Source organism: Ctenocephalides felis, unplaced genomic scaffold (assembly GCF_003426905.1).
Source record: "Ctenocephalides felis isolate EL2017-DRISC unplaced genomic scaffold, ASM342690v1 CF-g0.4_SCAFFOLD_03573, whole genome shotgun sequence".
Classification (NCBI taxonomy): Eukaryota; Metazoa; Arthropoda; class Insecta; order Siphonaptera; family Pulicidae; genus Ctenocephalides; species Ctenocephalides felis.
The window spans coordinates 8825056-8852857 of record NW_020539727.1 but is presented as its reverse complement, the minus strand read 5'-3'; the positions used below and the strand labels follow the sequence as shown (position 1 = coordinate 8852857).

General features: G+C 29.3%; 3 protein-coding genes across 3 annotated transcripts; 1 reads left to right on the top strand and 2 right to left on the bottom strand.

Annotated features, from left to right (window-relative positions):
- The first annotated feature begins 4794 nt into the window (after positions 1-4794).
- On the top strand, positions 4795-8552 carry LOC113389192 (CKLF-like MARVEL transmembrane domain-containing protein 4). Its single transcript, XM_026626250.1, has 4 exons — positions 4795-5012; positions 5370-5487; positions 7557-7829; positions 8099-8552. The coding sequence occupies exons 2-4, from the start codon at positions 5377-5379 to the stop codon at positions 8231-8233; spliced, it is 519 nt and encodes a 172-aa protein (XP_026482035.1). The 5' UTR covers positions 4795-5012; positions 5370-5376; the 3' UTR covers positions 8234-8552.
- Positions 8553-12579: 4027 nt separating this feature from the next.
- Positions 12580-16905, bottom strand: LOC113389467 (phospholipase A2-like). The gene is made up of 4 exons (XM_026626498.1): positions 16731-16905; positions 15002-15158; positions 13276-13431; positions 12580-12667 (listed from the first exon to the last, which is right to left on the bottom strand). The coding sequence occupies exons 1-4, from the start codon at positions 16903-16905 to the stop codon at positions 12580-12582; spliced, it is 576 nt and encodes a 191-aa protein (XP_026482283.1).
- A 5483-nt stretch (positions 16906-22388) lies between these two features.
- Positions 22389-23826, bottom strand: LOC113389191 (derlin-1-like). The gene is made up of 5 exons (XM_026626249.1): positions 23578-23826; positions 23262-23465; positions 22986-23134; positions 22790-22900; positions 22389-22697 (listed from the first exon to the last, which is right to left on the bottom strand). The coding sequence occupies exons 1-5, from the start codon at positions 23728-23730 to the stop codon at positions 22553-22555; spliced, it is 762 nt and encodes a 253-aa protein (XP_026482034.1). The 5' UTR covers positions 23731-23826; the 3' UTR covers positions 22389-22552.
- Between the last annotated feature and the right edge of the window lie 3976 nt (positions 23827-27802).

Here is a 27802-nt window from a genome sequence, read left to right as displayed (position 1 = left end):
TTTTTCAGCCATGAAAGTGAACTTCAAGCAGCAATATCATGTGTAACTTGCTTCAATATTAAAGGACTGATTCTGCCCCATAACAGGAAAATGTTATGGCAATGCCATGTTATGAAGAGCTTTCCATACTAAATATTGACAAAAACCATGTGGTTGCTGTGCAGTCAGGCGTCAGATAATCAGATAAGAAACCTCACCTAGAAACTGCACAAATGTAAAAAAAAATAACAGGGTCTTTCTGACCCAGCTTCATAACATACGAGTGATGTTGCAGTTTATGTGTAAAACACCTAAATGCACAGCAAATACATGACATTGTGACAGTATTCAGTATGATTCAGTAGCATAATGCATGTAACATGGCCTTGTCATAACATTGGTCTGTTGGAGGCAGAATCGGTCCCTAAGTCTTTATTTCATTCAAGCTTAGGAAGTTTCTCACAACTTTCTAATTGTCCATTATCATCTAATACTTTTTTTGATCCACAAGCCAGCAATTCAACATGTCTTTCTGTTTCTAGTATGTGCAGTGGAATCATTGGATTAACCAAAGGTGGTTCAGGTTTTTCCATATATTGTTCCAGGTGTTCATAAGGTATGTTTACAGTAAATGGTGGTTCGAATAAGTTTGAACTATCATTCAAGTCAATCATATCCGTGTAGTCTGTGCAGTTGAAGTTTATACTTGGTATTTTATAAGCTCTCAATTCCAAAGGTTCCTCCACATATTTACGGTAGTATAAAATCTTTTGTATGGCTAAATCCCGGGTCTCTTTCCTATCGTCAAACAGCATTGTTAATAAAATGTTTTCAGGGTGAGCGTAGTACGCGTTTTGTGTGATAACATTATGTACAATTTGCTTCAAATTCAAATCCAAATATTGGGCCCAGCATATGAATTTGTACAATAGTACACTACCATACACCACCGAATTATAACACTTGACATTAAAATACATTGGAACAAACACCTTCATTATATATTGCACCAATGTTTTTAAAGTATTTGATGGTTCATCAGTTGTCACATATAACCGTAACAATCGGCTGACTGTTGTGATCATGCGAGGATGTGCGATTGATCCAGGTTTAACTTCAGCCAAATCCTTGGAAACCTCACCAGAAGAAACAGCCTTGGCAATTTTTAGCAAATAATTTGAGTCGGTTGTGGATTCATCAACACTCAAATCAGCTACATTTTCGAGAGGGATTGGTACAAAATTTGTTACAGGCTAAAATATAAAAAAGTAGGTCAATAATTGTATTATTTAGTATTTTAATGGTACCCCGACTTACGAGTTCATAATTTGATTTACAAGCCTGTAAGTTTTCTCAAAAAAGTTTAATGGTAAAATGAAAACTAGCTGTAAGTGGAATTCTGTCTTAAGGCAATTATGGCATCGTGCCTTAAGGCAAATTTCTGGGAATTCCCGTACCAAAAATTATTTTTTTTTTAAAAACGATTTTTGAAAAAAATTTACATTGAAAAAATAAGATTTTTCAGAAACTAAAAAATGGACAAAAAATTACTTTTTTTTGAAAAAAAAAAAATTTTTTTTAAAAAAAAAAAATTTTTTTTTCTTTATTTTGACATATTGTGGAAGATCTAAACTTTTTTTTCAAAGCAATCGTACTGCTTCAACTGCATTGGGACAAAATATAAAGCGCGTAAGCGCCGCGTCGCTGAATGACGCATAAGCATTGGTACGGAACCCATAGGAATGTTAACAAAATGTATACTTATTGTTGAAATCTCTATAAAATATCTGATAATTTGATGTGCATATGTCTAATGATCATTTTTGACCGTCAAATGGCTCATTTTTTTACTTTTTCCTCCATATCTCCGAAACCGCTAGACCTACCTTCAGGAAAATTTTATCGAATTCTTCATCTTGTCAATACAAGTGAAATGTTTTTTGAATTATTCAAATCGGACGCTCCGTTCTCTTAAAAACTGAGTTACCGTTTTCGGCACTTTTTGCCCCGTATCTTTGGAACGGCTGGACCTGCCTTTGCCAAAAACTAATCAGCACGTTTCCTTATCAATACGAATCGAATGTTTTTTGAATTATTCAAATCGGTTGATCCGTGTTCCCGAAATCGTCGACGAAAATTTGTATCCGCACATACATACACACACGTAAATACACACACACACACACACATACATGCATTTTTTCTAAGGTATGCCAAAATGTTCAGAAACCTCTGAAACGTAAAGATGTATAAAAATTTTCAATTTTGATTTTTTTGCGATTACTATAACTTGCCCTACGGGAAGTTAACTAGTCGTGTATGGCATCGTGCCTTAAGGCAAACTGCTGGAACTTCCCGCAGCGTAACGAAATGTTTGAAGAATATTAAATGTTTTCAAATAGATTATTATAAATAAATACTGTAACATTGTCTAATATTTATAAGAATTATATAAACTGAATTGCAAAGTTAAAATTATTTGTTTAAAGTATATAAGTGAGCTTTAGAACTTCAGCCAGAATTAAAATTAAAATCTGAATTATTTTAGATATAAAAAAAAATTTTTTTGCAAAAAAAAAATTAAATAAGTTTTTTTTCAAACGCAATTGTTTTGTCAACACAAGCAGAAAGTTTTTTGAATAATTCAAATCGGATTCTTAGTTCTCTCAAAAACTCCAAGTTTCTAATTTCAGTGCAAGAATAATAACATTCTAGATCCTCCCCCCACGAAGTAATACTTAACGGCGGTTTCCGTAAGCCCAGATGCAAGGGCACAGCGGAGGTTTTAGTCGGTATTATACCCAAGTGGTATTGAGTACGACACACCCAGACAACAGACCTAGTCTGGGATGTTTAAATGTGTTTCCTTCGCTAAACAAAAAAAAAACCTTCAAGCTGTACGATCTTTCAGCTCAGTGTATGATTTGATATTTCTCCTAAATGGTTATTCTGATTTTGATAATTCTGTTTACAGTTAGTCAAAGGAAATTTTTGAGATTTAATGAACGATAAAACCGTAGTAATATTGTAGAAATAAATGGCAAAAATTACAAAAAAAACACTTATCGTTGGACATTGAAAACATTTGCTAGAAATGCCAATTCACTTGAAATTTGAATTTAGCTGAAATTACAAGCCTAGATAATATTAGAATATAATATACAAGAAAAATGTAATGCCTGCATTATTATTGCCGAAAAGCAGCTTATATGTGCCAGAACTTCAAATAATATAAGATACAGTCAACAGTATATGTTTGGCAGATGAAATTATATAATTCAGATTAATAAATAACTGCAATAAGTCCAAAATTGCATATACATTATTTTTTTTAAACTTATGCATAAAATTATTTGCTGCTTTTAAGGAAAAAATTAAACTTGTATGCCAGGGTACCACCTTGTAACAGTGACAACAATTACATACCGCTATATTTTCACAGGTTTCCATTTGGTTACTCAGCTGTCCAGGTCTTTTTCTGGTTGATGTTTTTAAATAGTCAAACAGATGCCAAAAAGAAAGGTCGTTAAGATGGAGAAGGCACACGAACCAATGTAGTGGTCTCTTTAATTGAATTTCAAACCGACGCAAAATTCCATTGCTTGCATCGGTGTTTGTAGGTTCTCCATCACAACAAATGCCAATCAAAGAATCGAGTAAAATTTCTTTTTGGGTAAAAAAACTGTTTATTTTGTTGACTTTATTTTCTGCATCTTCATTCGCTAATTTTATGTAACCTAATAATTGCGAATTTGGTTCCTTTACTACAGCTAAGTGGGTTATGGAATCAGTTTTTTTGATATGGAATGAAAATGCTAGTAAAGTGGAAGCATCAAATCTTTTACTTATAACAGCTTGTCTACATTTTAATTTCCATTGGTGAACCTTTGATTTAGTCACAATGGCAGGGCGGCCTCCCCTAGCTTTGACGCCAAAGTCTTTCATAATTGCTGTTGCCATTGCTGCAGCCACATCATCTTTGATACCAAATTTGTCACAGGTCATGGCAAATCTTGTAAACATGGAATTAGGAGTGTATGGTGTGTATGATATACCCAACGAGGATCTAAGATTAGATGCTCCTGCTGAGGGATTGCCATCAGGAATATCAGTAGTTGTTTCTATTTTGATGGACATGGGTACTGTGTCTTCAGTTTTTGTTGGGAAATCTGGTATCACAGATTTTCTTTCGTCATGTTGATCCATAATGAAAACATTCAAATTTTCAAAAATGGATCAAAAAGAAATAATAGTTTCTTCTTGAATTGTAAGTGAAAGATACTAGCAAAATGTTCAATTCAATCAAGTTTCTATAATTCAGTATTAAGTTTAACCCAAGTTTCAATCAACTTGTTTAGAAAATGTTATATGCATAATAGTGCATAAAAGTAAGTACCTTAAAATATCCTATTCTGTTGGTAAATTAATTCCACTAAGCTCTTTCTACTTGTCTATTATAAACTAACTTTTATTGCTTTTTGTATATCAACATTGCGATTAATTTAAAAAATGTTTTGACAGTTTTGACAGTTCGCTGTGTGAACCCCATGAAGTTTGATCATAACAGTAGAGTATTCAAAAAGATAAAATGTAATTTTTGATATAAATGTAAATATAAATATAACTTTCTTAACCCGAAATGTATATATTTCGCCAGTAACAAACAATATTTCTTGTTTTTGTACCATAAATTAATTATTTCAAAATAACAATTTGGATTCCGCGTTCAAATCAAACTTGTCCTTCTCCTAACTTCACGTTGTCTAACACTTTTCTCTTAGCAACTGTCAACCTGTCAAACTGATTTCTTAATTATGCAAATTGGCTCTAATTCGAAAGCACCGTTTGATTTATTTTAAATGCGTTGTGATATTTAATTAAACAGTTGTTGGCAAAATATCAGTTCTCTAATAATTCACAGTTAACAATTCTAGTGACTGTTTTATATCAATATCGAAATTCTTTGAAGGGGCGTCAACTGTTCAGGTTAGAGGAGTGTACGCCTAAGAATTCTTTAGTGGAATTAATTAAAAGTAAGTTTTGTTGACATCATTTGTATTGATTTAGTTTTGAGAAATACTTGAGGTTATTGATTTGCCTAAAAACCGAACGAAATTTGGTATTAAGAAATACAAAAGGTAATTAACACTTTTTTATATGATTGCTTTATGAGATCATAATTATTTTAAACATTAGTTTAACATAACATGTAGTCATCATTTAGATATTTCAAAGATCTTTTAAAAAATGTAATATTAACAATTTATACATACACATTATGCATAATAAATATTTATATGTAAACTGAGCAAAGTAATATTTAATAAAAACTCATGAAATTTGTTTATTTCTAATTAAAATTTTGCTAAATGAAGTGTATTCTATAATAGGTTCAAAATGTCGGTGGAAGCTGCAAATGATCCAACAACCACAACCACAAATATTGTTCGATTCGATAAATTTTACATAAGGACTATTCCCGATGGTGTACTGAAAGTTGCACAAATTGTAAGTTAAAATGATGTTTATTAAGTTGGACTAACTTTATTTCATAAAGTACTAAATTATGATGTATTGTCTCATCAATTTAAAACTTAACCTCAAAAAATATATTTCAACACTTTATAAAAATACTTATTGTGAAATATATTTAATTGTAAATAGTAACAATTGGATCTAAACAATTGAAAGCTTTATGTGAAGTATTAAAAAAAAAAAGTGTGCATAAGGTTTACAAGCGATTGAAGTAAAAATTTTTTGCTATTTTACGAGATGACATTTAAGTAAAAATAAATACATCATATAACAATTTTGAACAATGTTTATTAGTAATATGGTAACACTCGTGATGCACACATTTATTAGTGTCAACCATTATACACATTTATATAATGATAAATTATAAATTATATATTTATAATAGCATTAAAAATATTTATAATATTTGAAAATATTAATGTAATTTAAGTCACACTTTATTAGAGATATGAAGTAATTGCTGATTAATAAATTCTATAATATTTGTTCAAACAGTGAATTTAAAACAATCTTGAATAATTTAATTTACATAAAATGCATAGATGTCCATTACGAACTATATCTGTATATAATTGATACACAGCTACATAAACTATTGTTGTGCTTGATCTCTTCTTTAGAGTAATAAATCTGAATATCAATTTATTTTTCATTGTTTATAAAAATATGCAACTTTGTAATACTTAATAGCCATCATAAACGAAAAACATGTAGACTTCCACTAAACTTCCAAAAGTGCCTGAGATATAATTCTGCGTAAGATATATCTTCATGATCAGATCATGATAGAATAAAGATGTATTGCTTTAATATTTTTTAATATCTATAAAAATGCAGAGAATTATTATGTTAATCATTGCCTAAATCAGGGCTTCTTAAAGTGGGGGTCGCGACCCCCATGGGGGTCGCGAGACTACTAAAATGGGGTCGCAAAGGTTTCAATCATTATAAACAAAATTTTAAAATTAGGTCGACTATTTTCACGATAATTTATGGCTTCTCAAACTATGCTATTTGCAATCCATTTTCAATTGAAATGGAAGAATTTAATTTTTTAAACTTAAAAGCACAAGAAGAATTTACCGAATTAGCAAGTGATACTACCTTGCGACTCAGATTTTCTCAAGTGCGTGTGCATGAATTTTGGATTGAAATCAAATCAGAATATTCCCTACTGTCGGAAATGGCAATAAACAAATTACTGCCATTTTGTGCAACATATTTATGTGAATCAGCCTTTTCTACATTAACTTAAATAAAATCAAAATACGTTTCCAATAACTTTAATAAACGTTGAAAATTTATTATGATCTGCACTAACTTAAATTGAGCCTAGATTTAATTATTTGTGTAAAAATAAACAATCACATTCATCACATTAATATTGATTGATGTTAGAAATAGGTTTTCATAAAAAAATGTTACAAAAGTTTATTTTTTCTATTGAATATGTAGATATAGTTTTATGTTTTTTATAAAGAATTTGTTACAAAAGTTTATTTTTTGTATTAAATATATATATATATATATATATATATATATATATATATAGTTTTATGTCAACGTTTCCAATATATTTTATTATTTGGAGGAGGGGGTCGTTTAAAATTTCCTAAGCTTGAGGGGGGTCGCTATATAAAAAAGTTTAAGAAGCCCTGGCCTAAATAGATATTGTTTACACAATTTCACTCATCATGTAATTAAAATTAACACACATTCATTGACTGCTTGTTTTTTTTTTTACTTTTCCGCAGGCGATACAGTCTCATTCTTTGAGCAGCTGTAGTATGTGTTTTGCCTATAAAAATAACTTTTCCGTTTCTTACACGGCATAGATTTCTCATTTGTTTTTTTATTTTCATTATACAATCAAAGCAATCATACTCACGCGACACGACGTCCAATCGCAATCGACCCGTATAGAAATGATATCATTGAGAGCGAATGACGAATTGTTGGCACACAACTAACGTAATGCTTTTTCGTTGCATTAGCATGATTTACTTTGTCCATTAATACATCTTATTTATCTATTTCAGGCTTTAAATTTGCTTGGATTTATTTGTATCGAAGTTTCCAATGCATCATATACATCAAGAGGTGCATGGTTCAACACTGTGTCTATGACAGCATTTTGGTTTACGGGAATTATGCTGATTTTATACACTTTTCACATAGTTGAGAAATTCTACCAAATTCCTTGGCTCAAAATAGAGTTTGTGTTTAACGGTTTATGGACATTTTTCTACTTGTTAGCAGCATCCTTAGCTGCTGCACATGGATCATATTATGAAGCATTTGCAGCTGCAGCGGTAAGTGGATAACAATATTTTTTCTAATAACATATAGAACAAAATTGGGTTCTGTCTATCATAAGCAAAATTATTCAAAATATTTCTTGTAAACTTTATTAAAACAAAATATTTTTCATTCCATTGGTCAATGCATGAGATATGAATTTTCAATTATGACTAAATATTAAATAGTAAGTTGATAAAATATTATAAGAGTAAATGGAAAATATAATCTACTGATTGAGATTTTTTCCTTGCCCAATGTGTATGAATTATATTTATTCTAGTTCTTTGGTTTCTGTGCGATGGTTCTATATGGATACGATGCATTCTTGAAATTCAAAGCTATCAGAATGGGTCAAAGTGCGCAAGGTGTTAGACCAGAATCCAAAGTTACAACACCCACACGACAGGGTTATTAAATGTAACTTAGTTATTAAACGCATCACTTTCTGTAATTTTATGTACTTGATAACTTAAACATTATTTTTAACTATGCTGTTTACCAAAATTGTTAGTAATTCATATTTAACACTTTTGGGGTTCCTTTTGAAATTATGAACAGATTTTAATTAATATTTCTGTGGTAGTGGAATGAATGTTATAAATCATTGTGGGTTCCTATAATAATTTTTAAAACGGTGCTAGTCTTTTGATAATTTTGTATCGTACAAAGACAAATTACTGATGGAAAATTATTTTATTTTTTGTGATTGCTTGTTGACCACTTTCTTCAACAGTATTCATTTTGATATTATTCTGGATTTTACTTTTTGTAGAAAAAAATAGATTCTTTTGTGTAGCCCATTTTAATCGTTGACTATATTTATATCCTTTAAAATTAGTATTATTAATTTAATTGTTGAAATTATCTAATTAAGTCTTTTTTTTCATTTACTTTCCATTTGAAGTCTTCATTATTATTTATTTGTTTGTTGTACAATACTACGTGTGTCTAAGATGAAAATTGTTAATTAAATTTGTTAAAACTTAATTAAAATTATGATACAATTTAAAGCTAAATTTAAAACTTGTTATACATGCATTAAATGTATTTCTTCAATGCTAAATGTTGGTGTACTTACACTAAAAAAATATTTAAGTTTCTGAACTTTTATAGGTATTTATGGGGCAATTCTGCCGTAACAGAGCTTATAAATTAGCGTTGTCATGGCAACGCTCTCTTATGCTTGTTCTTGGTATTGAATATTATGAAAATGTCTATTTATTTGCTGTGCGATCAGGCGTATTTTACATTAAAACAAAAGAGGGAGAATGTTATGATAACTGTTTCATCGAAGATTATGCTATCATAAGATTTTTTCTTGCTTGTTTTTATGTAAAATATGCCTGATCGCACAGCAAGTAGATAGACATTTTTATAATTCCCAATACCAAAAACAAGCATAAGAGAGCGTCGCCATGACAATGCTATTTTATAAGTTTTGTTACGGCAGAATTGCCCATTTATTTCTAAAAATTAAAATTGTTTTCAATATTTGGTAATTAATATTTTTATTAGGATGTCTTAATACTCTTGATTCCTTTTGACCTAATCCTAATGTGTCCATAATTTATTTGGTTAAAATTTGGCTATTAAACTCATCCTGCAACCACAGATTAAAACTGATACAACTAATAAATTTTATTATTTAAGAATTAATAACAAATGCTGCATGATCTACAATATGAATATTTTTAGTCCAATACAATTTGCAAATTATGAAACTATTTATTTTGATATCTACTTAGTATATTTTAAACTCTCATCACATTTTAATTCATTTTTTTTACCTCGATAGGTAGACAAAACGATTGTAAATGGTAGATCACCCTTTTAACAGTATCAAAATCATTTGTATATGGTTTTCTTCCATATTTAATATTTATTAACAAATTTTCATTTATACTGTGCCTCCAAAATAACCAATCGAAAACAAGTGCCTGAAAAACTATTCTTCTTATTACATAAAATTGAAATTTCTATCTATATATTTTGTAACAGTAACTTAACTCTAAATATTTTTATCGAGTTAATTAAATAATTTATTATTACAACAAATATAAACTAACAGCAATTTTATTACTGATATTATATTAAAATTACGACTAAAGAACAATTTCTGAAGTTAAATATGGTAAAATTATGTTTATTAAAAACAAGTCGTATTTTAGATTTGACAAAAATTAGATTATTTTTAAAACTTGACATGAAAAATAGAAAATTAGTGCTTTTTTAATTTCTCTGCATCAGCTTATTGTCAATGTGATTTGATATATTCCAAATGCTCACCAGTTTAGTTTAGTAATAAACGTGCAAATATTTTTACAATGAATTCATGACAGGTTTTTCTACATCACTTTTAAATATCAAATACAAATATGTATATTTTTAACACTATTTTTATATGTATATACAGAATCTTGTACATTTATTATAGTAAGTTGTAAATTGTACATTTGTTTTATGATTGAGATTGCATCTCATTATAAGGTTCTTTAAAAAAAATGTGTTCAAATTTGCACAATTGCAAACTTAGCATTTAGTACTTTATATATGTATATGTATGCAAAATCTTAATGTATTTTAAATTATTTATAACAATAAACTTCATGATATCACATATAGGGTTTCTGAGAATTTAATATATATATATATATATATATATATATATATGTAAAGTATTTTGCAGCCCTATCGTCGAATTAAAAATAGATTTAAATAGAATAGTTTTCATTATATTAAGCGTTTTGACTCTTAATGTGCGTCATCATTCAGTAATCTAAACAACATATTACATAAATAACAATAGTTGATATTAAATATAAAAATATAAAAAGGAGAAAATTATATACATACCAAACCAGGAAAAACACAAAAAAAATTATATACAATTTATTAAACACTAAACTTGTGCTAAAGAACATCATAACTAATAATAATTAATAAAATGAGAAACTAAAGGAGCACATATTGCCCTCCTAATATTGTGTGCTGTTCTCTCGCTGTGCATAGTAACACAAATGAATTCAAAGATACGCGGCATGTGCGGTAGAGTGAGTGGATGCGGGGTGTAAGAAACAAAAGAGGAATGAGAAACATTTACTATTAAGATTCTAATCTCTCTGTATCTTCGAAATAGCTCGACCTGCCTTTGCCAAAAACTAATCAGCACGTCTCCCTATCAATACGAATCAAATGTTTTCTGAATCATTCAAATCGGTTGACCTGTGTTACCGAAATCGTCGACGAAAATTTGTATCCGCACACACTCACATACATCCATTTTTTCTAAGGTATCCCAAAATATTCAGAAACTCTTGAAACGTGAAGATATGCAAACATTTTCATTTTCGATTTTTTTGCGATTACTATAACTCACCCTACGGGAAGCTCTTTAATTACTTTTTGGTTTAAAATTTTGTATCTACCTAAGGTAATTTCATTTAAACTTGTGGTTTTTATTCTAAGTTTGACATAGTTGTGTAAATGTGTGCTTAGACCAACATTGCTTATTAAAATAGTTAAAGCTTGATTAAATTAATGCAAAATTATGATTCAATTAATCTAATGACTTAATGATTCAACTAATCTCAGTTTAATTCTGCCTTAGAAAATGTTGGTTACACATACAAAAGTAATGTATTATTTCAATGTTAAATGTTGGTATAAGTATATTCAGTAAAAAATCCATAGTTTTCTTACATTTTTATTATTAATTAATAAAATTTTATTTATAATAATACTGTGCTTCAAAATAACAATTCAGATACAGGTGCCCGGAAACATGTTCTTATCATTACATAAAATTAAAATTATTAAATAATTATCTATATATTTTATAACAATAACTTAACACAAATTTCGTATATTTTATTATATATATTTTTATTCATTATATTAAATTGATCACGGTTTTTTAAACATACATATTTTCATGGGATTAGTAAAATATTTTATTATAACAATAAATATGAATAAATAGCAATTGGAATAAACGTAATCATCGGTTTACCGATTTTATATTTAAATTTCTACTAAAATAACAATTCCTGAAGTTTTTGGTAAAATGTGTGATTGAAAACAAGATTTATTTTAGACAATTAAGTCGTTTGCTTTATTTTCTCTAATTAATTTTATTCGCAACATCATTACGATAAAAATCACTATTTTATTCTGATTTCATCGTCGACTTTTTAAATAAAACTTACGTGCCAAAAGAAGACTTTTTCAATACGATGGCAGTCATATATAAAATTACTATAACTTATCTTTTCCCTATTGATAATAAAAGTTCTATTATTGATAATATTCTTAATTTATTATATTTAGGGACCGATTCTGCCGCATAACAGACCAATGTTATGGCAAGGCTATTTTATAAAGAACTTCCCATACAAAATATTGGCAAAAGCCATGTGGTTTTTGTGCAGTCAGGCGTTGTTCTCAGGTTGTCAGAAAATCTAACCTAGAAACCGCACAAATGTCAAAAAACGATTTTAGGTAACATGGTCTTTCTGACCCAACTTCATAACATACGAGTGACGTTGCAGTTTGTGTGAGAAAAACCTGAATGCACAGCAAATACAAGACATTTCGACAGTATGAATCAGTAGCATTATGTATGGAAGTTTGAGCGAAACATGGCCTTGCCATAACTTTGATCTGTTGTGCGACCGAATCGGTCCCTTAGAATAATTTAAATTCTATCGTAATATGAGATTCGATTTCTTAACTTATAATCATCATAAATAAATATGATTTGATCTATTTCCATATGGGCAAATCGAACCATTGCCATTTTTTAGGTTGACTTGTATCAAAATCGTACTCCACACATCTTCTTTGGAGAAACCTAAATTAGTAACAACAAATATTATTATCAAGCATAATGTATTAACAAAAACAAGTCTTCTGTATTTAATTAATAACTTAACCTTTTCTACTCGGATGCCGCCGCTCCTGGGACAAAATATATAAATCTCGCAATTAGCGAGTGGAAAGGGTCAATATTGTTAAGTTTGGTAAATATATTCGTCTACTAAGAGAACCGTCACCTAAATATCAATTTTGTCTAAGTCAAGTAAAGTTTAATGAGATTAAGGGGAATTATTTGATAGAGTTGTCATTGATTTATTTAATATATCTTATATATATAAAATTCTTCTGTACGGGTGTATGATTTGATACTTCTATCTCCTAAACGGTTATTCGGATTTTGATAATTCTTTTTAGAGTTTGTCAAAGGAAATTTTTAAAATTTAATGAACAATAAAACTATAGTAATATTGTAGAAATAAATGGCAAAAATTACAAATAAACGTTTATCATTACCTGGGGGTTCTTATATCAAATGTTGATTGTTAATCAAGTTTGCAGTTAGGTATAAAGTGTACAATCAGTTTATTAGCATGACTATTTCAACATCAATTATATTTATAATTCTATTTATTAGACTTTTACCATTGTCTCCGAGTATGGCATCCTTTGATCGGGTGCTCCTCCATATAGCAATATGTGTGGATGGTGTTAAAATATAAGAAGCCCATCTCGTTGGACACCATTGATTTTGCTGCTTTTAGGCAATCGTAAAATTCGTGATCGCAATCGCAGTGCAACCTATAAAATAAATGATTCAATGTAATAATAATAATAATTGTAATAATAATTGATTCTATTAACTTTCCGCAGGGTCAATTATTGTAATTGTCCAAAAATCGAAAATGGAAATTTTTGCATGTCGTTTCAGAGGTTTCTGAACATTTTGGCTTACATCAGAAAAAATAGATGTGTGTGTATGAATACAATTTTTCGTCGACGATTTCGGGCGTACGGAACAATCGATTGAGTGATTCAAAGAACAATCGATTCCTATGCTGATTAGTTGTTGGCAAATGCAGGTCCAGCCATTACGGAGATACGGAGCAAAGAATGCAGAAAATAGAAAACGAGCTTTTGAGAGAACGGAGTATCCGATTTAAATGATTAAAAAAATATTCAATTTGTAATGATGGGGAGAAGTGGTTATTAGTTTTTGGCAAAGGCAGGTCCAGCCGTTTTGGAGATACGAAGCTAAATGTGCAAAAAATTGCAGTTTTTGAGAGAACTAAGAATTTGATTTGAATGAATCAAAAAACTTTTTGCTTGTGTTGACAAAACAATTGTTTTTGGAAAAACAATTTTTATTTTTTTTTTCAAAAATTCAGATTTTAATTTTGATTCTGGCTAAAGTTCTAAAGATCACTTATGTACTCTAAAATTTAGAATCGTTTATATAATTGTTATAAATATTAGGCAATGTTACAGTATTTATAATAATCTATTTGAAGACATTTAATATTCCTCGAACATTTCGTTACGATACGGGAAGTTCCAGTAATTTGCCTTAAGGCACAATGCCATACATGGCTAGTTTTTAGTGGTTTAAGAAATATTTATGTCTATGCATACATTGTATTTTTTGTTTATTTTAATTTCACTCTATATATCAATAAATTAGCATTCGCAATTACATAATTTGTATTAGCAATGTTTAGCATATTAAAAATGAAATATTTTATGCAAAAAATAATAATGTATAGTAATATATGCTATATGCATAATTGGGTAATTGGGATTGGGTAAGGGTAAATTATAAGCTCTTAAAAACAACAAATGTATTTAAATTGCAAGACTTATTTATTAATTTTTTACTGTTATAGCTTTAAATTAGATGTGGAATTATTACACTTTTGTCATCGGGAATTTTATTTTAATCACTTGGTAAAATGGAATAAACCTTTCATAATTTTATTGACGAATTGTCAAATTTATCCAGACCAAGGGCAGGGCCGTGAGCTGAGTTATATAAACTCCAACTCGATTCAGGGCAAAATAGTCTAAGAAATTTCTTATTTCCATTTCACAATGCAGTGCCCGAAATGAGTTATTTTCAATTGGTAATATGCTTTCAAGTGAAAAATGATATTACTAGTAGTGCAGTTTACTAATGCTTGATATCAGGTTGTCTATAGCGATGTTTAATCTCACGCTCTTGTCGATACAAGGCAGCGCGCTTAACTATTACGCCATGGAACAACTATAGTGATGATTAACAAGGAATGGGAAAGGAATTCTTCACTTTGTGATGCTCTCAGACCATAGACCTGTCTTCGGACAGACAACCATATAATATTATTATTATTATTACCTTGTGAACATTCCATTATTAGTAAGATTGTTCTTAGTTTCTCCTGCCGGTATATTATCACAATTATCATGAGCCCTGCAGCATTTATCAGTTTCTCGTTCGATCCCCAAATCTTCGTAACTCGATGCCGTGTTTCCTGGACCACACCATTTTGTACCTGAAAAATAACAATTATAGATAACAGAATTAAAATAGACATAGATAAAGAGAAAAAGCGTGCTAACAAAACTATTCTGGAAAACGCGAGTTAACTATATTCGATTGTTCCATCTTGTGGATTTGAAGTCGCTGAATCGAGACAAATGAATTTTGATGATTGGCCAAAGATAATTAAAGGTTTTAGACAATTTTTACAACTAGATAGACTACTTCGTAAATAGTAGATAACAGAATTAAAATGGACATGGATAAATTCATGGATAAAGTTATAAAAGGCATTCTAACAATACAATTCTAGAAAACGTAAGTTAAGAGAAAAATGTGGAGAAAAATGAATTTTGATAAATGGCCAAAGATAATTGAAGATTTTAGACAACTTTACAGATAGACTAAATAGACTTCTTTGTAAATAGTAGATAACAGAATTAAAATAGACATGGAAAAATAGAAAAGTCATTCCACAATTGAAGATTTTTGACAATAATTTTTGCACTATCCTAAAACGACCACAAGTAAAACTAAAGAAATACAAATAAAGAATTAATTGACTATATAATTTGGCATTGACAGTAGTTTTGAGATAAACCAGATAAACCAACCAGAAAATAAATGATGATAATAGGTAAAAAAGAAAGTGAGGGTATGCTTTTGACAACAAATCCTAATATTTTTTGGAAAAAACAAGTTCCTTCTGGTTTTATTGATTATTTTTATAAATAACCATATTTCCTAGTCCCGGGATTAAACTTTGAACTGAAGCACTGCTTTTTAGTCAACTATTTTTTGAAGCATGTTATTAGGGAATTTGATGGTAATCTCGTACTATTAGATGACGATCTTATTTAGTTCATAATAAATACATATTGTTATCCAATTAAAGTTAAGAATACATTTGATTGTTATCACAAATGACCTTCCATCACTCCAATAGATGAAACTTTGTTTTTAAATAAAACAGATAGACCAGCCAGAGGGTAAATGATGATAATAGGTAAAAATGAGAGGAAGGATTTTATTTTGACAAAAAATCCTGATATTTTTTTGGAAAAAGTAAGTCCTTTGTGATTTTTATGAGTCTTTGTGAAATAACCATATCTTCTAGTCCTGGATTAGATTTTAAACTGAAGCACTGCTTTTTAGACAACAATTTTTTGAAGCATGTTATTAGCAAATTTGATGGTGATCTAGTGCTGGTTAATGGTATTTTGTTAATAGTATTTTTTTAGCCTGATCCAGAGCTAATATTGGACACATATTGTTATCCAATCGAACTTGTATTATTACCCAGCCACGTAAAAAAAGCCATAAATGTTGCGTAGCGCCGCCAAATCCGTACGTACAGGTACGTACCCTGGAAGACACACAGTAGTATCTATTTCGCGGGCAAAAACGTAACGGTTACGTCGCACACTAATATGACGTGGTTGCATTTTTGCTACGTATCTAAGACCTTCACCACTCCAATAGATGAAAAGTTGATCAAATGAGGGAGATGAAAAACGAAGCCAATTATTTAACAGAAACAGATTTGGTTATTTGAATATTTGAATTTATATCAACTATATATTACCAGGAAATGCAAATGTGAGCTGCTGTCCTTTCTGCTTGATGTAGCTATCATCATCTATTGAAATCTCATTTGGTAATTTGGACGTCCACTCTGCATATCGCAATTTTGCATCATAATTTTTAACAAGAGTTGCGATTAAAATGAAACACAATATTGCTGATGGAATCCAAAACATTTTTATATAATTTGAATAGTCTTTTAATGCACTAATTTAGAAAACACCTAAACCTATAACAATAATTTTAATGTTTTAATTCATTTCCTATAGGAACAGGAACAATATAAGAACTGTGATTCTTGTTCGTATAAAATTACTGGTAAATACATTTGTTTTTACAAATATTCCATTAATTTAAATATATAATAGTGCTTTTACATAAATATATGCACTTATTGTTTATTCATTACACTTTGGCTATATGAATAAATTCATTTATTCCAAATATTTTTAAAATTATTTCTTGTTAATTTTATAATTATCGTTAATTTTAGTGGGAATCCTTTTAAAATTTATGTTTATCTTGTTTGTTTTTTATATTTGCACGTGGTTTTTGAATAGATAATTGTAGGTATATGGATTTTTATTAGTTTAATGATTTATTAATGAAATAATTAAATAATTTCAAAGTTACAAAAATCTGGTAATTTATGAATATTTTTTGCTACCACTATGGAAAATGCATTTCTTAGAAAAATACTTAATATTTATTTTGTTTTGTACTAAAATGTTAAAGTTTTTAAAATAACTTATACGTAAATACTTGATTCTATAAAATAACAATTTTAAAATTATTCATAGATAAAACATAGTGCATGGCATCGCGCCTTAAGACAAATTCAAATTCCTAGAACTTTTCGTACCAAAAATTAAAATTTGCAAAAACACATTTATATTTTGGAAAACTTGAGAAAATATTAGATCGTTGAGAATTTTGAATTTGCTAAAATTTCCGTTCCGAAAATTAAAATTTTTAAAAACACATTAACATTTTTGGAAAACTTTGAAAAAATTAGATTATAGAGAATTCAGAAATTTTCGTGTCTCAAGCAAATTGCTAGAACTTCCCGTACTAAAAATTAAAATTTTACTAGCCGCGTCGCATACTAGAGAATGAACATTGATACGGAACCCATAGAAATATAAACAAAATATGTACTAATTATTAAAATCTCTATAAAATATCTGATGACTATGTCTGATGATCAATTTTGACTGCAAAATGGCTATTTTTTATTATTTTTTATTTGATCTCCGAAACTGCATGTTCTACCTTAACAAAAATTTAATCACTTCTTTGTTTTGTCAGTACATATAATATGTGTTTTGAATCACTCGAATCGGACACGCCATTCTCTCAAAAACTGAACTATAATTTTTGGTACTTTTTGCCCCATATCTTCAAAACTGCTGGGCCTGCCCTCGCCAAAAACTAATCAGCACGTCTCCTTATTAATAGGAATCGAATAATTTTTGAATTATTCAAATCGGTTAAACCATGTTCTCGAAATTGTCGACAAAAAATGTATCCGCATATACATACACACACACATACACATATCATACACACATACCCATATACACACAGGCACACATGACCTACGATCTATGGAAAGAAAAATAGCGAATGGGACTTCGATAACATTCTAGATCTTTCCCCCACGAGGCAAGGGCAAAGCGAAGGTTTTACTCGGGATTATTCCTAGACGGTATTGAGTCCGGCTTACCCAGACAAAAGACTTAGTCTGGGTTGCATAAATGCATTTGCTTCGCTATAAAAAAAATACACGCGTACACACATATACATAATTTTTTTCTAAGGTATGCCAAAATGTTCAGAAACCTCTGAAACGTAAAGATATATAAAAATTTCATTTTCGATTTTTGGACGAAAAATGAAACTTAAACTCAAATAAATATTATTAACTTCCCGTATGGTAGTTATAGTAAAGGGCCTAAAATCGAAAATGAAAATTTTTACAGTGCTTCACATTTTGAAAGTTTCTGAACATGAGGAATGCCAAAACCTTAGATAAAATGGATGTGTGTGTGTATGTATGTATGAATACAATTTTTCGTCCACGTTTTCGGGTGCACGCATCAACCGATTTGAATGGTTCAAAAATCATTCGATTTTTATAGATTGGGAGATGTGCTGATTAGTTTTTGGCAAAGGCAGGTCCAGCCATTTTGGAGATAAGGAGTAAAGAGTGCAGAAAATACAAATCGAGTTTTTGAGTGAGCGAAAGACCTGATTTGAATGATCTAAAAACATTAAATTTGTAATATTTGAGAGAAGAGGTGATTAGTGTTTGGCAAAGGCAGGTCCAGCGGTTTCGGAGATACAGAGCTAAATGTGCAAAGAATGGCAGTTTATGAGAGAACTAAGCATCCAATTTGAATGGTTCAAACAACTTTCTACTTGTGTTGACGAAACAATTGATTTTGGATTTTTTTTATTAAAAAAAAAATTAATATCGCCAACGATTCTTTTTTTTTCAAGCTAAAGTTCTAAAGCTCAATTATATACTTCAAATTAATAATTTTAACTTTGCACTTTAGTTTATATAATTCTTGTAAATATTATACAAAGTCCTTCATTTTAAATTGGAATGATTAAATTTTGTTTGTTTTTCTGTAAACATATATAAGTTACAGTATTTATAATAATCTAAAACATTTAATATTTCTCGAACATTTCGTTACGGTACAGGAAGTTCTAGCAATTTGCCTGAAGGCACGTTGCCATACACCACTAGTTTTTTTTTTAAAATAAAAAAAATATTTACGATGATGTTATTTTTAATGCATGTGAATTTATCCACTATTATTTTCAAACTAATTATTCTAAAAACTACTTAAACACTGCAACAGTTCTCAAAAAAATCTATTTTATATATCATTTACCACGTGACATTGAAAATTCAAGTTAGATAATGTATCATCTTTATTTAAAATAGATTTAGGGCACACGATTTAGGAAAGTGTTACGGTTTGAAGAAAAAAATGGTTAATTTTTCGGAATTACCTATTTATCAAATAAAACATTGATTAGTGAGAATTTCATAATGGCCCGTTATCGCGTGGGTGTACGTTTAAGGAATTTTTAGTCGTTGTTTAAATGCCGACATTCGATATTAAAATCATGTTCAGTGATAAGAATATGCTGAAAACAATTTAATCCTATAGGTGTAGGAAAAATTTTGACCTAGTCTCGAGTTGGTGGACTCATTTTAAAGGACTTTTAAATCTGATTGCAAAAAATATGTACATCTTTTTATATGATAGTACTTATACATTTTAATTCTTTGTTACGTAGCCGCCACGTGCAATGCTATAAAAATAGTGTAAGATTGCCTAAGGAAATAATTAAATATTAAATTAAAAGAAAATGGTCTTTGGAGTTTATTGAATTTCTTATGAACTTCCCGTAGGGTAAGTTATTAAAAATTGATATTTTTTGCATATCTTTACGTTTTAAAGGTTTCTGAAGATTTGGTATATCTCAGAAAAAATTGTTGTATGTGTGTGTATGTGTGGATACAATTTTTCGTCCACGTTTTCAGGCGTACGGATCAAGCGATTTGAATGATTTAAAATACATTCGATTCCAATTGATAGGGAATTGTGCTGATTAGTTTCTGGAAAAGGCAGGTCCAGCGGCTTCTGAGATATGGAGCAAAAAGTGATAAAAATGTCTATTGTTCAAATCGGTTCAAATTTGGCATATTTTTTAAGCTTTACCGCTAATTAAAAGAAAAAAGCTCGACTGATGGTCGTGCAAAACCGACAAACGATAGTCCTCATCTTGTTGCATCGAATGGTTTATAAATTTTTGAAATCAGTCCATCCGTTTTTGAGAAAATGCCGACGAAGGATCAAAAATACACACCCATACTTTTTCATAACAGCTAAGGGCGCACATACAGAGACACATACTTTTTCATGAAAGATAAGAATAAAATCAACATTCTAGATCCTCCTTACCTACATGAATCTCGGTAAGGACTGAAATTGATTGGTTTTGCGAGACGATAGAACGAGCAGTTTGTTTATAATTAGCAAAAAATAAAAATTTCGTTCGCGTTTTAGCTAAAAATCCTAATTTGAATTTATGAATTCAAAAACTGTTGGAAAGATATTAGTTGGGAAAAGATTGAACACCCGTTTCTTCCTAATAAAATAATAAAAAAAAGATCTAAGCAAACATTGTATTGTATTGTGTAGTTAAATTATAAAAAATGTTGGTTAAAAGTGATTAAAATTTAGAAATGCATTCATTTGAAAGTTTCGAATAATGGACTGCGCTTTTAGATTATGCAATACAATTAATATAATTGCAGATTGATTGCTTGAGAGATATCAATCGTATTGATTATTTCTTATGAAAATGAAAATTTTATTTTTGCAATAAACAGTTAAAATTTTATCTAAATGGTTAAATTTCAAATCTTATCGATGCACCAATGGAGTCAATTATTTACTCATATCGAAGAAATTTATGCAAAATAAGGAAAAATATTAATTTCATCTAATTACATCATGTTGGTGTATCTTAATAATTAAAACTCGTATTTCAAATTATATATAAAAGTGATATCATTATAAGACGACTATAATATACTTTATCAGCCTTATAACCATGGCTAACACTTGCAAGTGTTTGGGCTCCAATTTATTTTGTTAGAACATGGTTAAGAATTACCACCCACCAAAAATTAGTTAAACATCTTGTAATATTTCTTTTTTCAAAATATTAAAGAAGTTAAATAGACCAACAGGGCGTATTAAAAGAGTAATTGTACAAGATCCTATCGAAAGAAAGATAAAACGTATGAAAAAAAAATTGAATAACGCGTGATGGGAACAAAAATAGTTTTTAAAATTAATTTTATGATCATAGATCTAGAATTCTTTTAGACTAGAATAGTCTAGTCTACGATCTTAGAATATTCTTAGAATTTTTGGAACTTGTTATAAAAAATATCAATCACTTTTAGTCATTATCATTACAATATTATTATATTACACAAATATCGATCTAGTTAAAAAAAATAGTAGAAATTGAAGAAGAAGCAGAGCAAGAATTTATAAATGACAAATGACCAATTTAAGAAAGTGTATTTAAAGAAGTTATGAGAAAAGATTGATTTTGCACAAAATCTGAAGTAAAAGGTAAGATAATAATATTTTAATTTGACAGAATTATTCTTTTCTCTAATTGAACTATGTTTGTTGCAGCTATTTTTTATAAATAACAATGCTTGTATCTAGAACTTATGCAAGTGGAATTTACAAAAAAAATCACATACTGTACTTAATATTCACTAATTTTCACTAAACTTAAAACAATTATTACTAAAGATTAAAATTAAAAATTCAGCAAAATATTATTCCACAATATAAATTGGAGGAAAAGGAAACTAGATATTATCTATGTACACATTTCAATGGAACAATTACTTGTATCATTTATCTTTGAAATGAAATCAATCAGAATAAAACATGATTTACTAAATCATGCTTTATAATGAACCATACCAAGGCCAGGATAGTTTTAAAATAATTAAAAAAAATTATTTAAAATAATATATTATATATGAAATAAGTATTACATTTATGATGTACAACATATTAATATATTAACATTTAATTGGTGGGTTATAACCGGACCGGTGTTATTTATATAAATGCTAAAATGATGATTATAAACTCAAATATGTATTCTAGTTATAAAAAATAACAACCATTTTATCGCAATGACTTCTAGTACAATTATATACTCATGACAAGTTATTTATGTGAATGGCTTGTGAGTAATTATTTAATTGCCTCCGAGAGGTTGTCCTGGACCCCACCTGTGTCCACCAAATGCCGGTGCAGCTGGTGCTTGCGGCCTTTGAATGTTCTGCGGTGCATTTCCTCCAAAACTGTAGACACCACCTCGGGTTTCTGGGAAATATTTTTTCCTGAAAACAATTATAAAAATTCAATTGGGAGATTATAGATTAACAAAATGATGAATTAAATAGATGAGTTAATGATAAATTCAAGGTCTTACAAGGCGCTAGGTGTTGTCAAAAGCTGTGCACCGCCATATTCCTCTGGATATTTGTACATGAGAAAGAAATAAAGATGTCCAACTAAAATTCCTGATAACTCCATGAAGCCACTGTAACAAAGTCAAGAATAAAAATGGATAAAAGGTAAAGATCTCTAAAACTAATTTTGTATTCTTGTATCATTTTATCACTTACCCTCCTGATAAAACTAGGTTTACACCCAACAGAACCCAAGGCAAATACATTGCAGGAAATCTTGTGCCGAACCAGAAGTTAACTATAGCCTCTCTGTTCAGTTGACACCAGACATACAAAACCGATAACACCATTGGATCCATCAACAACTGCAGGTAAAGGAAATATAATGATATTTTATTTTAACAGAATTATTTAAGAGTCTTGCTTTAATTTAATTCAGTTGGTACATAACAATTACTACCAATTTCATGCTAATTGTCTATTACAACTTACAGGCATTTCCTTAAATAATGATATGATTACGCAACATGCCCAATTGAACAACAACATGAAGAAGTAGTCGGCAGGGCGTCCTTGGAATGCACCGGTTTCTAATCTAAGCGAGTAGTTGTATAAAAAGTAACAATTTATCATGAAGTGGAACCCTGTGGCCGGGTTGAGGGGGTAATAGAAAACTGCTGTTAATGGTCTCCATATCTAAAAGGTAGATGCAATTTTTGTATGGTTTACATCAAGATCTTCTAGAAGTAAAATTGTATAATTCTCTCAAGAATTAGGATTTTGGACTTTAAAATTTACTTATTATTACCTGTAGCTCATTTATGAATTTTTCACTAAGTAGATATAAGTATTCGGGTTTTAACAAACCAAAACGTCCTAGTAAACTAAAAGCTAAAGTTAAACCTAACCAATGTCTTGTAAAAATTGGAAGGTTTTTAAACCACTGTCCTATGTCAGTCATTTTTTAACAATTATGTATTCGTACTCCTAATATTACATATATTAATCTTTAATATTTCTTTAATTCGTTTAACATCAATTATATATTCACATTTCACTGAATATTCGATGACAAGTGTTTTACACGCGTCTAATTCTGCTTGGTGAAACTGACATTTAACACCATAGATATTCGCTATGTGTGAAGGCATAGATGGGAAACTCGAATTGACTGAAGCGCTTTTAGTGGTCATTTTGAGCACTACGGGAGGCTATTATAACCGAAATAGTGAACAAATATGCATGAAATATTATTTTATTTCAAATTTAAATAAATTAATCTAGTCATTTTTTTAATGGCAAATTGCTGGTACTTTCCGTACTAGAATTCGAAGAATAAAAATAATCAGTCAACAAAAATGTCTATGAATAAACATTATAAAAACTGGAATTTTCATTATTTGTTCCTCGTAGATAAAATGTGAAAATTTGTTGAAAATGTGAAAAATGAAATATACAAACAAAATTTAAGTAATCGGACTTGTTATTAGAATGAACATATTTTATTTCAAATGCGTCAATTTTTCGTTCACAAAATATATACACTGAGTTAACAATTTTAAATAGTTCATGCAGTATCAACTGTACAAACATAGATAAAAGAAGAGTATATAGATCGCTCTCTCGGGCCATATTTCGTTGCCACGTTTTTCGGTCAAAACTGTCATTTGCCCGGGTTAGTTCCCTCTCCCAATGTAGATGGCGCCAGCGTCGGCCATGGGTGCGAATATAAAATGCTGAAGAAATGCACCAATATTATATAGACCGGTTGAATTCAAAATTTTTTTTAAATAAAAAAACCAAAATTGAATATAAAAAGCGTTAATTTCAACAATGACATGTTACATATACTATTACAATACATATTTATAAGATATGCAATTTGCATAAATGTATATATTATTGTATATATACACATATATAATGTGTACTGTATATAATAAATATATATATATATATATATATATATATATATATACATTGTAATATATATATATATATATATATATATATATATATATATATATATAAATTGCACATAAATGTATGACGATTAGTGAGCTTTATAAAACTATGCGCAAATAGCATATAAACGTACATAAATGTATATATTATCCACTGTGTATGTGCATATATATATATATATATATATATATATATATATATATATAGAATTTTATGATATGAGTGGAACGAATATTAATGTTTAATATGAACAAAACAGCACTCAGATTTGTTTAACACAACTTTATTTTATGATTACAGACCATGGTCTCGAAAACGTCTGTAATCATAAAATAAAAGTTGTGTTAAACAAATCTGAGTGCTGTTTTGTTCATATTAAACAATTAATATATATATATATATATATATATATATATATATATAAATATCTATATGATTACAATAGATGCTACTAAACTTTATAAACTATGTACCAATGGCATAGAAAAGTACATACATGTACACATTATATATATATATATATATATAAATATATATATAAATTGCACATAAATGTATGACGATTAGTGAGCTTTATGAACTATGCACAAATAGCATAGAAACGAACATAAATATTATCCACTGTGTATGTGCATATATATATACATCATATATGATTACAATAGATGCTACTAAGCTTTATACACTATGTACAAATGGCATAGAAATGTACATACATTTACATGTATATATATATATATATATATATATATATATATACATATGGTTGTTCAATGTCTTGTGTGGACAGGGTGGTGTGTCCAAGCCTCGCTTTCTTGTATTCAAAAATAGCCCAATTGCAGCACTGCAAAATGAAATGGCCATTTCATATCACACATATTCTTCCCTCAATTGAGATTGAGTTTTAGCTCACAGACCTGCCCTAAGGCCACAGACTCCTATTATGTGTGTGTGTGTGTGTGTTTCATGTCAAAAAAACTATCTAAATTATATATTTTTCTAGATTGCTAGAAAATTTAAATATAATTTAGACATTATCTATACCATATAACTAAAGTATTGAGAATTGATCCGAATAATAAATACCAAACAAAAGAGATAGAAGTTACTAAAACTCTCTTCATGCGCTCAAAAGTTAACTTAAAATCCCAGCAACAACAATTCAAAAAGGTCATAAATTATATTGCAATCAAAAAAGAGAAACATATTCGAAAATAAGGAATAACATTTATGCCTAAGATATTCCTGTAAATTAACTCTGTTTATATTCATCTTGGTGCTCAATCAAATAATGATAAGTTACATAAATCTATGTATAGTCTCTATCTGAAACACCTTTCTGCACATTGCGTTATCTGCTTTTAAATGTTGATCAAAATATCATTATCATCATTATCAAAAGAAAAAGAAATCATTATGTTCTCATAACAGTAACTGGCAAAAGTTCAAGAAAGTTATATGCAAACACATTTGCAATAAATTAAAGAACAAAACCAAAATTACTTTTATCTGAAAAGCATATCAACAGCTTACTAAAATAAATTACTATAAGGGGATGTCATTTGCAAACTATTCTGCTGTTATCCGGTAAATTATTGTACAATTCATGATCTATATACTTCTCGACATCTGTTAAATGTATTATCACCAATAATAAACAGAAATAAACTGTTTAGCAAAATATACTCCATGAAGTAGCCACTTATTTACCATTTCTACATTTGCTAAAACATTTAACAACTTCGTTATTTATTACTATAGATTTATAAAAAAAAAAACACATTAAACAATCACAAAAAATATGAACAGTTCAAGTATCAACTATTTGATTTGAAAAAGACAAGAGCATGATCAGAAAATAAACTTTCTCTACCATTTGCCAGTTCCTGAAAACCACAATATCATCGTTTTTACAGTCGTTATGTAATGCAGATGATAATGATATTTCATCAAACATCAGAATACAGTTTTTGCTATTCACATATTTTTTCTGTGCCATAGCTGAACCCAATGTTGGAAAAGGGTCTCATTAATACCACTATACAAGGGAATTGCTGAGAGCAACTTTCTCAATGTTTGAGGAGCAGGCAGAACAAATATTTTTCTCCAAAAGTAATAACCTCTTAGAGAATTTTATGCAGAGTTAAAGCAAGAATTTATCATCAAGTGTAAATTTTCTTTCTTTTCGCTTCTTTGTATGTTCTCTTAGTTGCCTTAATATAAAATTACGAGCCCTCTTATTAATGTTGCTGGGAGATAAGCAAAATTGTCAGCACATTTGACACTTTCTTGTAACTTCTGCCTCAATATTTTTTTGTATATTTATCCTTCTGACTTCTTTCTCAATACATTTGTTATATGGTATAATTTGGTTTTTTGCATATCTGGTCTCTGCAGTGCTTAAGAACCTCTGCTGAAAAAAAATATCTAGAATCATTTGCTACGAACTTAATTTGTAGTATAAAAATTTTTAAATAACTCACCTTTCAGGGACGGTTTTCCATCTTCAGTTTTGCCAGAACAAACAAAAAAAGTGTTATAAAAAAAATAATTTTTCAATAACATAGCTTCCAGAAAGGGATTTAGTAAGACGGGTGTCTTGTATTTATAACCTTAAAAATCCTAGCATTGATACTGTTAAATGTCTCAGTTATTGAGCTACATAAAAAATTATATCAGAAGTTCTAGTAATAGATGCGAGTATTTGTTGTGTACATATTGATAAAACTTATTCACCTAGTTCTCACCATCAGTGCTCAGCCCGGGCTCCAGTTATTTTACTAATCATTTTACATATTACGTCATTTTCTGCAGGAAATACACCATTTTCGCATATTTGTTGATGTTCCGCATTATTGTACACCGCACTTTGACATGATATTTGTTATAAACTTTAACAAACATTTGACACTTTGACACTAAAATATTATTCCGCCATATTAGATTCTCGAATATTTTCTTTAGCCCGTTTTGTAGCGCTACCAGCGCTCCAACGAGGGAGAGGGAGAGGGAACTAAAAACGAGATTACAGATGTTTGTTCCGTGATTACCGGCCATGTGTACATAAA

What these genes read in the sequence shown, in the direction of transcription:
- LOC113389467 (XM_026626498.1), bottom strand. Translation starts at nt 16,905, where the DNA reads ATGTTTTGGATTCCATCAGCAATATTGTGTTTCATTTTAATCGCAACT. An exon ending in AATAATGGAATGTTCACAAG is followed by an intron (nt 13,432 to 15,001) that starts GTAATAATAATA and finishes TTTATTTTATAG; the next exon opens with GTTGCACTGCGATTGCGATC. An exon ending in TGCCATACTCGGAGACAATG is followed by an intron (nt 12,668 to 13,275) that starts GTAAAAGTCTAA and finishes TTACTAATTTAG; the next exon opens with GTTTCTCCAAAGAAGATGTG.
- LOC113389191 (XM_026626249.1), bottom strand. Translation starts at nt 23,730, where the DNA reads ATGACTGACATAGGACAGTGGTTTAAAAACCTTCCAATTTTTACAAGA. An exon ending in CATTATTTAAGGAAATGCCT is followed by an intron (nt 23,135 to 23,261) that starts GTAAGTTGTAAT and finishes CTTTACCTGCAG; the next exon opens with TTGTTGATGGATCCAATGGT. An exon ending in TTGACAACACCTAGCGCCTT is followed by an intron (nt 22,698 to 22,789) that starts GTAAGACCTTGA and finishes AATTGTTTTCAG; the next exon opens with GAAAAAATATTTCCCAGAAA.
- LOC113389192 (XM_026626250.1), top strand. Translation starts at nt 5,377, where the DNA reads ATGTCGGTGGAAGCTGCAAATGATCCAACAACCACAACCACAAATATT. An exon ending in TACTGAAAGTTGCACAAATT is followed by an intron (nt 5,488 to 7,556) that starts GTAAGTTAAAAT and finishes TATCTATTTCAG; the next exon opens with GCTTTAAATTTGCTTGGATT. An exon ending in AAGCATTTGCAGCTGCAGCG is followed by an intron (nt 7,830 to 8,098) that starts GTAAGTGGATAA and finishes TATTTATTCTAG; the next exon opens with TTCTTTGGTTTCTGTGCGAT.